Raw genomic sequence first — 15,594 nt, 5'->3', positions numbered from 1 at the left:
CTAAGTAGAGAATATGGTGCCATTTCACTTGAATGCTGAGTATAGCTAAACAGAATTAATTCAATAAGTTTGCAGCAATGCAAAAAAAAAGGTTATCCCGTAATGCCCGCGGCCAATAATTAACTTATGTGCATGCCTTAAACAAGTTAATTCCTATGACTCACAAGAATAATGAAGAAACGCTACATCTGTGATTGCGAAATATTATACTTAATTACTGCGTAATTGTGAGGATCCGTTAGAATACGCAAGGAGCAATCAATGCCATCGCAATGACCTTAGGTTAGACTCCGGGGCTTTGCGCGCCAGAACTACGATCAGATTATGACGCAAGGCGTAGTGCGGGGATGCGGATTAATTATGACCGCTTGGCTTTCATTAAAAGGACGCCAAAGAGAAACATTCACCTCCGTATTCTTAAGTGACCTCCCACTCAATGACGATGATGATTTATTGGCATCCCTTTCTAAACGGAGCGGCGACAAATAAGTCACTTAGCCTGCTTGAGCTAATGAATTGATATATATATATATACGTATGTATGTATTGTGAGTCCAGCATTTTTTCTGTCTCGTTAATATTTTCTCTCTTCCTCTCTACACTTACCTTGTATAGTAGTTGCCTATGCCTACGACAGATCCGGTCCTATCAAATATCAGCGCCAATACGTGATTGCGACGTCGCGAACTGCAAACGATTTTTTTTTTCTTTGCATACGGGCAGCTATACATCGGTAAAGGTTACAGAAGATTTCTTAGTTCAGCCTTTGGCTTTTATAGCCTACAACGTAGGATAAAACGTTAGCTATATAGGCCCGAGCTGACGCCTTCCTAATCTGATGACGGTTAGTATACATGTATTTGTCTTAATATTCGTGCTTCTGGCTTCAGACACTTCTTGCGAGGTCATTCATTACGCTTTAACTTTCCGTATCTCCAAGCACTCACAGTTTTCTAAACACAGCAAGACGATTAGACTCTGAGCAGGTGCGTAACCATTGCGAAATTGTTGATATTATAACGCGGTATTTTGTTGAAAGTGATTAAACTGCAAAGTCACGGGGCCGCTTGAAGCCAAAATGCTGGAATTTACCCAAATCCATGTACTAGCAAGCACTCCCAAGCCGACATAACAGCCCTACTTGCAGCTCTCGTATACACTAGCGCTAGAGTTCCCTGGGGCAATTTTCGCAGGGAAACGCTATGCTATGTGCATGGCCTCCGAGATATGCGTATGGCTTCCGAGATCGAGCGGTGCACACCACGTACCGCCCGATCTCAGAGGCCAAGCTGTGCTTACGGGGTGCTTTACATCGCTTTTAACTACGCTACAGAGGACGGGTGCGCCTGCATGCGCGCTGGGTGAGGCAGCGTTTGATTCTTCAGAAGGGCGCGGTCTGGACAAAACACCCTTATCGCGTTTGCGCAAAGGGAGTTCCGCAATCTGTAAACAAACACGTGTCTCGCGGGCATAGATAGACGGCACTATTAAGCGGCACGTGAAGGCGTACAGCTGAGGCCGCCCGGCCGCTGTTTTGGAACCAGCCAACAAGTGCGCGCGCACTCCCGCGTATGACACACAGACACGCAGAGCGGCAACAATGGCGTGCACAGAAAGCGAATAACAATATAGGTGCCAGAGGAGCGAGCAGCGCGTTTTATCAGAAAAACAAACTCAACTGTAGAAGTCCAACGCTTACAGCAGGGTAGCAACGGTTCACACTGAGCTGCGCAAAGGAAAAATTCGCGAGCTCTCTCTCTCTCTCTCTTTTTTCTCTCTTCCCTAAAAGAGCAGACAGAGTGCGTCGTGCTGTGAACGACTTGCACTGCGCTTGGCTGAATACCTCAGCATGGCGACACAGTTGTTATTTTTACTCGACCATTGTTTAGCTATTCCATTATCTCTTAAAGAATGGTGTCCGGAGAGAAGAACCATACGAATTTTTCGCCACGGACTATGGTAGTTTTCCTAACTTTTTCATCAATATACGCCACTTTTCAACCTTATTACGCCACGTACGAAACAGCAGTAAGTTTAAGCCTGGCCTTGATGCCCGTGGTAGCAACACGATATACAAGCCTGGCAGAAGTGACGCACTGTTTTATGCACCTGCATGGCAAGGTCAGCGAAATGTGCTTAAAACGAGATAATTAAACTCAATGCGAGCACGAGTGCGCAGCGTTCGAAGTGTTACTCTCGCTTCAAAGAAACATCGCTTATCTTGAGGAGTTCCGTCGAAAGTGGAGGGAACCATTCCAGCCTGGCCACTATCCAGTCACGTACTGACCACTTCAGAACTCCTTAGTTCACAGAAAATAATTTTACTCTGTTTTATTTAGCGGTGTTTCCTTTGTGTCTCCTCTTCAGTCTGAGATGTCTAAATACAGATTTCACGTCCGCACTACGGAACAGTGGAAAGCTTTACCTGGCAATGTGGAGGATTTATCGCCAGCTGAATTCCTTTTGTTGTATTCTTAAGCGTTGATATTGCATTGTATCTTGTTTGTACCTTTGCAATCTTGGTATTTCGTACCAGTGGCGTAGCCAGCCATATCTTTCGGTGGGGGGAGGGGGGAAGGAGGACACCTACTTGACCTGGGACGACGTGTAAGGGCGGAGTGGGATGAGAAGGCCCCATACTAATAGCAATTTCAGGGTCCACGTACTGGAAAGCCACATACTAGCAGAAAGAAGTCGCAGTTTCGCCCAGAAGGCGAAGCATCGATTGCAATAGCAAATTAGTGGACAGTTATACGAAGTAAACATAGTAGTTTTATCGGCCGTCTAAAGTTGAAACATTGGCATATAACTAAATTAACAAGCATGGTGTCATGCGCGTAAAAGCCAACATGGACTCATCTCACTCGATGATCGCGGAAACTCGCAGTCAAAACGCCGCAGTGAGGAAACGCGGCAGCAGCAGCGAGCGAATTGACCATCGTGCGGCCTCTCGCATCAAAGCGAACTACGCCGCGAAAACAGGGCGCAGCACAGACTCTGTACCCGTCGCAGATGGCTTTCAAGATACAGCGGCCCGGCAAGGTGCGTGCGGCCACCCGGATTAGAACCCCCTCCCTCACTCCGAAGCCTCGCGAGCGACGGAAGGCGGCGCGCTTCCTCCCCGCTTTCCGCAGTTGCGTGCGTGAGATTGAGCCGCGATGGCCGGCTCACTCTCGTGCGCCTTCACTCGCACACTCCACTCGCCGGGTAAGGCGTGCGGCGAGGATTTTATGCAGAACCTCACGGCGACGCCGACGGCAGAAATGCGTCTGGAGTGTCCACATAATTGCCATCGCAATAAAATGCCAGGCGCGTAGCGTTAGCGGGACGCGTCGAATAGCGTCCATTTGGCGCTCAAGTCAAAATCGACGGTTGCGGTACGGTACGCGGGGCGCTCAGTATGCGTACGTGTTCCACTGTCTCCAAACTGCCACAGTTATCGCAGTATAGGGTTCGGTGGTATATATACGCTCTATGCAACGCAGATAGCGGTTGTAGAACGGAAAGCTGGCCGAATTGGCGCGGATTCATTTTCTCGTAAGATTCAGCGAGCACACAATTCGACAAGGCCACAGGGGAAACAAACACGCGGACCAGGCCTCTGCGCATGTAGAAATACACGTTGTTAGTTGCCGTATACATTTTGCTATTTATTTCTCTACCATAGCCCCCCCCCCCGCCCTCTTCTTATTTTGAAATAAAGAATGAGTTGCGAGTGGCATTCTATCCGTGCGTTTCTTTCTTTCGTAGCTTCTGTGCGATTGTGGGCGCTGAAATCCACGAGGAAATGAAAAAAAAAAGCAAGCAAAACTGTTCGTGAATGCTACTACGCCCAGTCGAAGCTGACTGGTGCAATGACTCTGACTGACGAGATCCAAGGAGCCCACGTGCGCAGGCGCACCCAGAAGAAGGGGGAGGGGCGGCGTCAGACGAGGCTATACCCAGCTGAATGACGTCACAAGCTCCCCACCCCGCACCCTTCCTAGCGTATTTTTTTTTCTCCTTCCTCCACGCTTTCGGAACGCCACTCGTTCCTATCCGCGCATGCATGCAGAGATACAGATCGCGCTTTCATCTTGCGCATCCTCGCGAAGCTTTACATACGCGGCGGGCGAGCGTGCCGCCGACCGTTCCATTTCGAAGCAGTTAAATTAAATGGGCGAGGCGAACAAAAGATGGCGGGGAACAAAAAAAAAAAAGAAAAGAAAAACGCGCGGGAAGCTCCCTTGGCGCCGAGTTTTTTGTTCGCGCTCCCCCCCTACGCGCAGGCTGAAGTCGCGGGAAATGACTTCGGCTCTCTGATCCGAAGCTTACGCGAGGCCCGACCGCCGAAGGTTTCGTTCGGCCCGCGGTATCAAAGATTACTTCGGAACAAGCTACACGTGGGCGCCGTCCCACGCGACCGCCACGCCGCTAAGAGCGAGACGGTCGCCTGGCGCGGCTCGCATTACTTATGTAGCTGGGTTTATACACTGGGCGAGCGCGGGGAACGAACTCCTTTTTTTTTTTTCCTTGCCTCCCGTCGGGTATGCGAAACCAGCGCTGAAACTTCGCCTGCCAACAGGGACGCCGTAACACACAGCTGAGGAATCAGTCTTTAGTAGAAGCACGTACGCACTGCCGATTTCCCGTCGGCAGATTCACCGCTTATCTTCAGCGCTTGGCACGACTGGGCACCGGCGTGCTGTAGCGTACAGGTGGCTTCCGAATTCGGCGCCCAGCGACCGCTTCTTTGGAGCGAAAGACACATATCTCGAAGGCGATGCTTTCGCGGACTGGATGCGCCATAAAGCAACTGCAGAGCCGGAAACACATTTACATCCGCCATATTTTGTGCACCGCATACGCTCCTCGCAATGCACATGGCCATGGACAGAACTTGGCTGGACACGTATGACGCTGGCGAGCGTTGGTACAGGCCCACGTGTGTTCTCGGTCAAAATGCTCCGTCAGTTTCGTGGCGCCCCCTGTTGAGCGGCATCTGCATTTTTTTAGTTGCGCACTAAAATTCCTATCAGTCGCGCCACAAAAAAAAAAAAAAAAAAGAGAAAAAAAAGAAAGTGAGGATACGTGGCACGACTACGTACGTACAGCCACGTTCAATACATAAAACATTCGCACCGGTACACGGACAGTGCTCGTACTAGAAAAAGCAACACTGTTGGCCGGTAACACACATTTACGCACGCCTTATGCGTCGAAAACAGTTAATCCCCCCATAGTTATCAGAACACAAGCTTCAAGGTACACGCACAGATGTATATCAAGTTGAGTTTAGTAAATAGCTAAACCACCACGCTTATAGTGCGAGCAGATTTGGCAAGCGCGACGACACGGAGGAACGAAAGGCAGCTAGTGGCGACGCCACCGTGAAGTTCCCGCACTACACTTCGCCGTGGCCTTCAAGAATCTTTAAGAGATCTGCTCGGATTAAGCTTATGACTAATGAGAGATTACACTGCGTTTTATAAAGGCACCAACGAGTCGAACCAGAAAGTTTTGAGAACGTTGTGAAAACACACAAAAAAAGCAATAAAATAACTTCGCAATCCGTCACGTGTATACGCTGAGGTATACGGCGCTCATGTTGCATGAGAAGCGAAATTAAATAAAGAAATAAAGCTTGGCTTTAATTTCCTCCAGTAATAATTAACATTCTTTATCCTCCAATGAATGAATGTTTTGAAAGAACGCCGATCTAGATGAAAACTGGTTTAGCGCTACTTCTTAGCGTCCCTTTTCTTTTAATATTGGGGAATCATTTTGCGCGGTAAAAGGGCAACAACGCTAAATACAGACGAACACGATTAAAGCGAATTATGCGCTATACCGAAGACAGAAAGCTTACTGACCGATGCTCATGCAATATAACTCACAGGATAAAGCCAATTGTTTCCTATGCAGAAACAGGCAGAACATATTGACCGATAGTCACGTAAAGTAACTGCCTCATAAAGAACTGGATGTTGGAATGTATCGAATTCGGGGCAACACACACACACACACACACACACACAAAGAAAAACAGCTCAAGTGGAACTAACGACGTGCCTCAGTTAGTTGCAGGACTTCAAGCGCGGCACACGTACAGCTGCCTGCACGTGAAGCAATGGTGCAAGGCTATTCACTCCCGTATTAATTGACTGAAGTATGGGGTTTTACGCGCCAAAACCACGATCTGATTATGAGGGGGAGCCTCGGATTAATGCTGACCTTCCGGGAATCTTTAACGTGCCCCCAATACACGGGATGCGGGCGTTTTGCTTTGATCCTGCGACCTCTTGCTTAGCAGCGCGACACCCTCTCGTGCGTGGCCACCATCCAACTTGAGCGCGCTTGTGCCGCATTGCTTACGAACGTCATCCATTGCTACGTCATCATGACGTCTCGCGACAGTGATTTGCACACATTCTTTTGCAATTTTCTCGGTCACGCTTCGCAAGCATCTGACCGCATTTACCCATTTGAATACACCGCACGAAAATAAAAACGAAAAGACGAAGAAGGACGTGCGAACGAATAGTGGATGCCCAAAGAATAAGACGTCAATATAGCGCAATATTAAAGTAGGCTGGAGCCACAAACACGACCCATAAACATAACAAATGAAAGACCTTCGGAAAGAAGTGAAGTACATCTACCATTAATACATACCAAGGACCTTGCTACGACTATACGACTATTGCATAGTTATTTACTCGACCGAAAAGTGCACACGTCATCAAGAGCACGACAGCGCAGATGCTCCGCTACAGTGGTTAACAAGCGCAGTAGAATAGCAATAATAATAATTAAAAAAAAAACCGGAGCAAGTGGGCGATACAGACAAGTCTGCCGAAACGCATACGATTTTCATAATAGAGCCAAGTGCGCCCGCCTTTAAAAAACAAAAAAGAAAATATGTGTACAGTTGCTCACCCGAGTCAAAAACCCCTTTATCAGCGGAAGTAAAAGGTGTCGAGACACACGGCCCAACCATTCTTCGCTTCCGCCTCTCCTCCGAGAAAAAATTCAGGACAACTTCGCTCATCTGGGCGGATACGCACGTGAGCCGGATGACCGGGATGACAGAGGAAAAAAATATACAATTACTACCGTTTCTCCGGGCATTGCTGGGAGGTGCGTCAATCGCGCGGCCAGTCACAGCTGCGGAAACGAAAAAAGAAAAAGAAAATCGCGGAAACCATCCGTGGATTCCCCGTCAAAGTGAAGCGATAGCTTCCCTGAAGAACTGCGCAGATATGAACTGCAGAAGTGTACGCATTTGGGCTGGTTGGTTCATGATTACGAGCAGTATAAACAGCGCTAAACAACAGGACGGAGAGAGGGACACAGCGCTGTGGTCTGTGTCCCTCTCTTCGCCCTGTTTAGCGCTGTTTACTGCTCGTGCTCAAATACGCTGCTGGGGCACACACATTAGTTAGCTTCCCGGTTATTGCTATGAAACGTGCGAGCGGTGTGACGTTTTCACAGCCTTCGGGATCGGACCGCGTTACACGTCCATATTAACCCCACATAGCCCGAGGTATTATTTTTGATACGCTCAATCTGACACTGCCAAATTAAGTGTCGGAAAGTTAACGTAAGGGACACGGTGGCTTTCTACGCTGAATAGCTTTCTCGGGTGCTGAATAATGTTCTCCCTCGTGGGTATACTTCAGAAATCACTGTGCACTAATTAATTACAACAATTAATTCTCACGAGAACTTGCTTCTTCGCACAAATGTGCTCTCTATCGCCAGAAATAAGGGTGAACTAGTTTATTTAATTTTCCTTCACGTGGGATGGCGTTCAGGCTTTGAAGGGTTGAAACCTTTTAGAGGACCCCCCACGTGGCGCTGGTATCAGGATCGGTCTTTGGTTTACTCGGTCCCTCAATATAAACGAACGAACTGAAAGCGATAGCCTCTTTCTTTCAGACGGTGTCCCTGATGTACATTTTTTCTTCTTCCTGATGAATCGCCGTTTCAGGCGCAACTCGAATTTGCATTACCGCAAGGCGAAGATACTACTTGGTGATGTATCCGCGTTGGATGCGGCGCAATATTGTGGCGCCACCTATAGCACGCACTCGGCGAACGACGGAGGCCGCCTCGGAGATCTGAATGCACACATTAGCCTCTTTCCGCACATTTTTTTTTCGTCTGATTAGACATACGATACACAAGATGTTTTAGACAGCTGACACGAGCCAGTTGCATGGAAACACGTACGTCTCACAAGAGGCTTTACACGAGATGACACGAACTAGTGACTTGCGATAGTTCACATCTCCGAGGCACATATGACGCGCCGCGGGCTTCAGACTGGAAGCTTCACGAGCCGGTGCAACGGTGAAGTAAAATTTGCCAAAAAGGAACGTGCTTTTCATTGCAACTCACATTGCCTCTGGTATTTCTGTCGCGCACTGCCGTTTACAACTCCGCACGCCAGCGCACATTGCCCGCGTAGAAGCGGGCTTACATTGCTCATTACACAAAAGCAGGCGCCATTATTACTAAGCGCCAGTTTTCTTTCGCTAGTATTCTTAGAGCGCCACCACGGCAGATTCTGTACGCACAACTCGTGCCCGAGCGCACGGGATAGAGCGGTCGGTCCCACGTCGTGCGGATCGCGAGGCAAGTGTGCTTCAGCGCAGCGCGCTGCCGCACGAGACAAAAATCAGAGCAGCCGGTGCGAGGGGGACAGGAGGGACGTTGCAGAAACAATAGAGTCAAGCTGCGAAGGCCGAGCCGAGGCAGCGGCGGTAGACGACGACACGCAGCAGGCAGGTCGCGAGGACAGAGGGGAGCGCGCTGTTATTGCGCACGGGAGGCACGCGCGCACCCGCGTCGAATTCGACACTGCAGAAATCGCGCGCTGGCCGCACGAGGGAAGCGCACGTTCGCGCGAAAAACAGAACGTTCCGCGATGACGTGCGACCTCGAGAACGGAACAGCGGCGGCAAGCGCCGATTGTTCCAGTAGTATAAAGGAACCTTTTGATGTTCCCACACAGATCCCGAAAAAGGGAACCGAGTTCCCACAAAAATTACTCGTCGGAATTCCGACGCTGCGATCGTTCTTGTAGTAGAGAACGATTTGGTTTCACCTCACCAGGCCCGATAGCAAATTTTGTTTATACGCTGGAAGTTGTTAGGTGTCCTCTAGGGAGCGTTCTGCCGCAAAAAAAAAAAAAAAAAAAAAAAAAAAAAAAAACAGATCGGCTCATTATTAGCCGAGATAGAAATATTTCAGTGCCGCGAACACATGATTTCAGCAGGCGGGCTCCAATGCATAGCGAGACACCATCTCAACTCGCCCCGTCTAGCCTTCGCAAGCGAAATTCCTTCCCTGCGTTTTCCCATGCCGGACCTCGAGGATCGCGTGACACATACGTCACGGGCCCCGCCTTCCCTTTTTTTTTTTCTCTCCTCGCTTTTCATTTTTTTTTCGGCGATGCGCACTTCCGCTGGTTTATCCGCTGGCTTTTGCGCGCTGTGCACAAGTACACATGACTAGCGGTATAATTCAATGCTACACGAATACTGAGGCAGAACAAGCGGATCGCACACCACGATCACGCGCTGGAACACGGTAAAAAATGGCATAGTTTCGATACCTGCGCACATGACTGCAGGACCGTGGGAACAAGCAGACGAAACGGAAGGACATCGCTCTTGCTTCGGTGCGAAGTAAAAAAAAAAGAAAAACACGCAGACATTTTGTTTGCGTGTTTTATTATTTCTCTAAACCTCAGTTCGTCAGTTCAAGCAAGAGATCACACAAATAACAGATGTTGCCTCGAATAATTCTCGAAGTCACGTGTCACCACGAGCGACGTCACACTGCGGACACGATTACGTAGGCGCAGGAGCCCGACTACGTCACCGTCCATCTCCAGGCGGATTCGCCGCGAGTGAAGGGGGAAACGGCGTTCGGATTGAAATTTCAGGCCTTTCCGCTGCGTGCAGCGATGTAATTCTTTGCAAACACAATCGTTGGCATGCATTGTACGCTCTGCGCTTGTTAGCTCATTATGACCAGACCTGGTGAGGGGCCCTTTAACTAAGCAGCCACGGCGGGTAGCGATGGCCGCGACGACGACGACGGAAATGCACCTGGAGTGCCCACATAGTTGCGATCGGCAGCAGAACGCGCAGAACTTGCTAAGCTTCGAAGCTTTGCGATGGGGCAGCGGTTGACGCGTCTGGCCTCCAACCACACACTGCCGCAGTTGGCACACACGAAAGTTTTTTTTTTTTTTTTGCTTTTCTTCGCCCTTTGGTGCGGGTGATGCTGCAATTAGAACATTTCACTTAAGCTATATCAAGCAGTTAATTCGCCCTATGTTTCCTTTTAGCTTTATTTTTTCCTTGCTTCCCGTGGTTTTAATTAAAATGAAAACTCTAGTCCCTTAGTGCCCCATGTACTCCTCGCTTATAACACGTCCCCGAACATCCATAACTGGATAGAGCGAAAGGGACGAAGGAAGGAACAAAGAAAGAAGTGGGATTCGTGCTGTCTAGCCCAATCACAGAGCTTGCTAAGTTATATTCCCCAAATGTCACTAAGAAGTTATTCATTAAATATTTATTAGTACGCACACGCAAGACCTGCAATTCAATTTGGGTATGCCTTCCTTCTCGTGGCGTCAGAACGGTAGCGGTACACCTGTGCCAAACAGCGCTCTCCACACGGTATAATGCTCGCCTTCAACAGCGTGGGGCGGCAGGCAACCCACAGCCGCACTGCCGCAATCACAAACAGAATCAAGGTAGCCGAGCTGTTTTGGTTTTCCTGCGCCGAAAACGACACCGTGTGCCGAAGGACGCGGCGGCTTGCACACAAACGCGGGGCTCGCGAGACGCGTGTACACCAAGCAATACAGGACGCAAGCTATACAAGACGAACGTCACCGCGGCAGACGCAAAAAAAAAAAAAAAAAGAAAAAGGAACGGAAAACATCAACAGCAGGCGCGTTGCTCCAGTTACCGACCGGCGACGACGTCTGACAGGTATAATATGCGCGCGTGCATTCGGCCCCAGCCCCCGATAGAAGCCATTGAACGAGCATGCGCGTCCATGGCATGCATACGGAGGGCGTGCGTGCTGCTGCGTGTATAGCGCATGCAGCGGTGTCGCAAGCTCCTTAAATAAGCATGCAGCAACGGCGAAACCGTCATAGAGTGTTGCAGGGGGCGGTCGACACGCTGTGTCAAGTTTCAAGAGGGGAGGCCCATACGCACGCAGATCGTGACGTCATGTGCGCAGGAATAGAGGAACAGCGTGGCGACACCACCGGTAGACATACTATAGCGTGCGCGAGGCTCACCAGACGATGTCGCAATCCTTACAGACCTCGCGCTGCAGGGTCTCGTGCAGCTACACTTGAAACTACATTGAAACAAGTTGGGCTCACAAATGCCTACACAATGCCATTGGAGAGGATATAGACGCTGCTGCCAAGGAAAGCAAATCGCTGCCCTGACGAAAACAAGTCGACTGGTCGAAACGTTGGCTCAAGCCTAAGGTATGCCTCGTTCGACCACTGTTGAAGAGCCGAGAAAGAGAGAGACAGAGAGAAAGCGCCACCGAAGTGCCATTAAAGGTAAACAAATCACTTTAGCCTGACAGAATATTGGTTTAGAGCTTTACTTTCATTAATTTCGCGGCAAAAGGTTGAATGCAAGAAGAGAAAAATCGAGGTCGAACTCCCCTCCCTTAACTTCCGGGCCGAAACCCAAGCACCCCGATACGTGAGCGCGAAGTCCCTCATTTCAAAACATTATTTCCTCTCATTTGAGCCGTCTGTGGCGCAATAAAAGCTCTCGAAAGTTGCAAAGTTCAGTCTTTGGGTCCTTTAATTAGAACACAATGCGATCAATTTTTACCGATGAAAGTAGGCCTAAGCAGACGCCGTCCACGACGTCACCGCACGCCGATGCGGGAACTTCACGGCGTCGCCGCCACTTGTTTCGTTTTTTCTGGCCTATCAAGCCTCCTGTCACGCGAAAAGTGGCTTATCTGGCATCGCAGAAGGTTAATTTAGGAACACAGCTCAACGTATTATTTTTCTTTTTAATATCCAGTGTCCCTTTGAGAACGACGCGTACAGAAGTTAAGCGCCACAAACAACCGTTTCCTCCTGACACCAAGCGATGAATCAGACGATGACCTCAGCGCTGGGCCTGTTTTGTACATTTTCCTGGCATTTATCGCCGTTCCCGGAACGCCTGGAATAGGACATAAATCAACTTCAATGCCCGCTGGTTTCGCTCCTTTCCTTTCTCTCTTTAATGCTCGATCCAGTCCCTCGCGGAATGTTTACGTCACAATGGACAGTCGATAGCCGCGCTTCGTCCCTCTGCGCGTCCTTTAAACGCCTCTGCTGAGTCAATTTTGCCGGGGAAAGGTAGTTTCGTAACGACAGGCGAACGTGTGACGAAACAGCAATTTCGGAAATGCGCTTTTTTGCAAAGTGATGGCTTCGGTTGCAGAGATCGTAGCTTTTGCCTGTGGAGTGCAAAACAACAAAAAGAAGTTCGAATGTTTTTTAATGACTTCTAAGGCACAGACAAAAGCCTTCTCGAGAATAAACTCAGCGTTATAAGTTTTGCATACTGTCTTCAACGACGATTTTCTTTTTGTTGCTTTGTTGCACACGAACGAAGAACGACCAAAACCAGAAGAGCATAACCAGTGAACCACTGCCACAAATGTGCTGTCTACATAGGCTTCGGACGATCAACTTAAAAAATTTACGAAACGCACGATCTACGAAAAAGCCGAATCAGCGCTAGGCTTGGGAGCACAGGCGGCAGTTGAGACTTCAAGTCTGCAGTAACCTGTGTAACTGATGCTGAGTTCGAACCAATGATCTACTAGACTCAGCGTGCCCAAACCGAGCAGAAATATTGCTTTTTCGAGATACAAGCGCCCAGCACACTTCTGACGCCGAGCTTATACGCGGTGCTCAACACTCATTTTGCAGGGTTTCGTACCTTTACGCCACTGCCAAAGTAGGACAAGGCCACAGCTGTCAGAGTACAACGGAAAATACAGTAGGAGAAAAGGAGGAAAGGGATGGGGGGGGGGGCTGTAGGCTGCAATCCTGAAAGTTACGCGGCTGCATACCACACGGTAAAATGCACACAAGTTAATATGGTTTACATGGTCAGGGTCTGCCGGGATCCGATAGTTGAACAGGCACCTGTAGTTTGAGGACGCACGTACGAAAAAAAAAATGAAAAAGAAAAACGATGCTTTGTCTGCTACGTTTCGGCCGGGATCCGGCCTTCGTCGGGGAATACATGAAACGGTAAGGCGTTGTGCTTAAATACGTACGTGGCATGGGGGGCCCCGCTATGCGCTTATCCACTGTCAAGACACCTTATAGCTGTAAGGAGCTTGCACTCGAGACGAATCAATAGCACATGTCAAACGTGAAGAAAAAAAAAAAAATGTGCGACGGGACGGTTTTAACAGGTTCGCAATGAACACAGACCGCTGCGCCGCGGAGCGGCCAGTGAAAGAAATGCTTCAGGGATTATCCGCATAGCGTCTCCGTATAGCTCCGTGCGCGTTCCTGATGCGTTGACAGCTTGTATCTACGCCTTAGAGAAATTTGAGAGCAACAGGATATGTCGGATGCATCAGTGCACCAATCGAGCGCCGAAGGATAAAACATGTATTCATTCCTTTACGACGGAGGCGTTTCTAAAACGGAGCGCGTGATGAAGCTTCGGATCGGCAACCCTGTGTCACCGCCAATGAAGCTTTGTTGCGCGCACTTTGTTGCCGAAGGCATCTTCTTGAGTGGCACCAGTAAGAAAACCGCGGCTCGAGGCCGCAACGAGATGCTATGACCAAGATGTCCAAACCCAGGCCGTCCAGCAGATATCGGCGGCCCTCGAAAGGCAACGACCGAGCGAAACCGGAGGGAGGAAACCAAAGGGAGTAGTGCGGCCGCGGCCGAAGTAGAGGCGCCACACGCCGCGAAGACGTCATGGCCGCGTCACGGTAACGCCTCCCTAACAGGGGAAGGCTAACCGTTCTGCAGGCGTTCACAACAAAGTTTCCTCACTCACTCACTCAATCGCCGACATCGATGACGAACACATAAACAGGAAACTTTTACGACGTTGAGACTGTAGTTTATGTGAACTGGGCACTCAACACAGCACGATAAGACACAATCTAACGAGTTCGCACTCAAGCAGTACTAGGTTATACTGTAAGGCTGTCGGAATGCTACAGCAATAGTTGAGTATATGTAGACCCGTTAGACAACTCTGTGTGTTGTTTTCGAGTACCAGCTGAAAATGAAGGGTGTGTTAATTAAAAAAAAAACGGTCGATTCTACCAACGTGCAGGCGTTGTGTACATCCCTGGTACTGCGTATTAAAGTATTTTATTCGGGTCTTACGTTTCAATATATCGCGCTAGCTTTATGACAGGTTTCCACCGTTCTAATCTATCGTTCTTGAAGAACTATGCATGGCAATCCTTGTTCTAGCAAAATAAACAATCTCAGTTCTTCGATGCCAGCTGTGGCGGCCGCATTTCGACGGTGGCGAAATGCAGTGACGTCCTCGTACCATGCAACAAAAACAAGCACGCCCTGCTGCATATGCACGGCTGCCATTCATATTCACGCGGTGCGTGAATTAGCGTATTCAAGACTCAATTACGTATTTACGCGGGGCGTAAGGCATGCGGGAAGCGCGGCTGAAGATCCCTCCCTCCAAAGTGCGACGTTCCTACAAACAGTACTTGAATACTAACAGCTTGAGCGCTGCGCGCCTTCACGGACGCCGTAACAAATCAGCCGGCGTTCAGAACTTCCTTGCCTTCAATTAGACACGGAGTCCTTTCCTTCGCAGGTCTGGAGGCGATCCATCGTGTATGATAAAGACAGCTGCTTTGTAAAAGGCAGCGCGCCACCGCTGCATTTCCTTTTTTCGCAGCCGAAGCGAAACAAAGTCGGCTTGCTGTGACACGAACGCGCGGTCGAGGGAACCTGATTAATGCCCCTCCGTATTCGCTTTCGTCGACCAGGTAAAAGCGGCTGTGGCGCGTGGATGGAGGCGCTTCAATCAGGATAATCTCTGTGTCGGCCGTCATGGATCCCCTCGCGTGCCATATATAGTCCGTGTGCATAGCGATATTGTGCACTGCGATATTCACAATGCACACGGACTATAGGTTCACGAAAAGATGACACGTGGTTAAAAACAGAAGAAAAAGAAAAGCTGCACGACGAGATGACTGTAACAGGTTTGTGGAAAAAACAGGGTTTGCAGAATCGATGACACGTGGTCAGGGAAAAAAAAAAGAGAAACAACCATGACAGAAGACAGATTTTTGCTGTAAGGTGACTGCATCCGTCACGAATCATCAGTACACGTGTCAAACGTGGCAAAAAAAAATGCACCGCGGGAAGGGATAGTTGTAACAGCAGGTTCGTAGAGCAATACATGTAACAAAGGCAGGAGAAAAGGATGCAAGAGGGTCGGTCACCTGCCTCTGGCGAGTTCAGGCAGACAATTTCCTGAAGCAGAAGAAATCGACGACACCAAAGTCGCTGAAAAAAGTCACCGTAATCTAAAGATA

At 49.2% G+C, this 15,594-nt stretch overlaps 1 protein-coding gene across 3 annotated transcripts in view; it reads right to left on the bottom strand.

Annotated features, from left to right (window-relative positions):
- The window catches only part of Aps (diphosphoinositol polyphosphate phosphohydrolase 1 Aps), a 69,688-nt gene that overhangs the window by 38,347 nt on the left and 15,747 nt on the right, over positions 1–15,594 (bottom strand). Inside the window, exon 1 of one of the 3 annotated variants that reach the window (XM_055068605.1) lies at positions 7,096–7,125. The exons of the other annotated variants lie outside the window; for them this stretch is intronic. Coding sequence (XP_054924580.1) covers positions 7,096–7,110 — 15 coding nt within the window. The 5' untranslated portion in view covers positions 7,111–7,125. Of the gene's footprint in view, positions 1–7,095; positions 7,126–15,594 lie in introns of those variants that run through there. 3 annotated transcript variants of the gene reach the window in all.

This window comes from Dermacentor andersoni, chromosome 9 (genome assembly GCF_023375885.2).
Source record: "Dermacentor andersoni chromosome 9, qqDerAnde1_hic_scaffold, whole genome shotgun sequence".
Taxonomy (NCBI): Eukaryota; Metazoa; Arthropoda; class Arachnida; order Ixodida; family Ixodidae; genus Dermacentor; species Dermacentor andersoni.
This window is presented reverse-complemented; position numbering and strand designations above follow the sequence as displayed.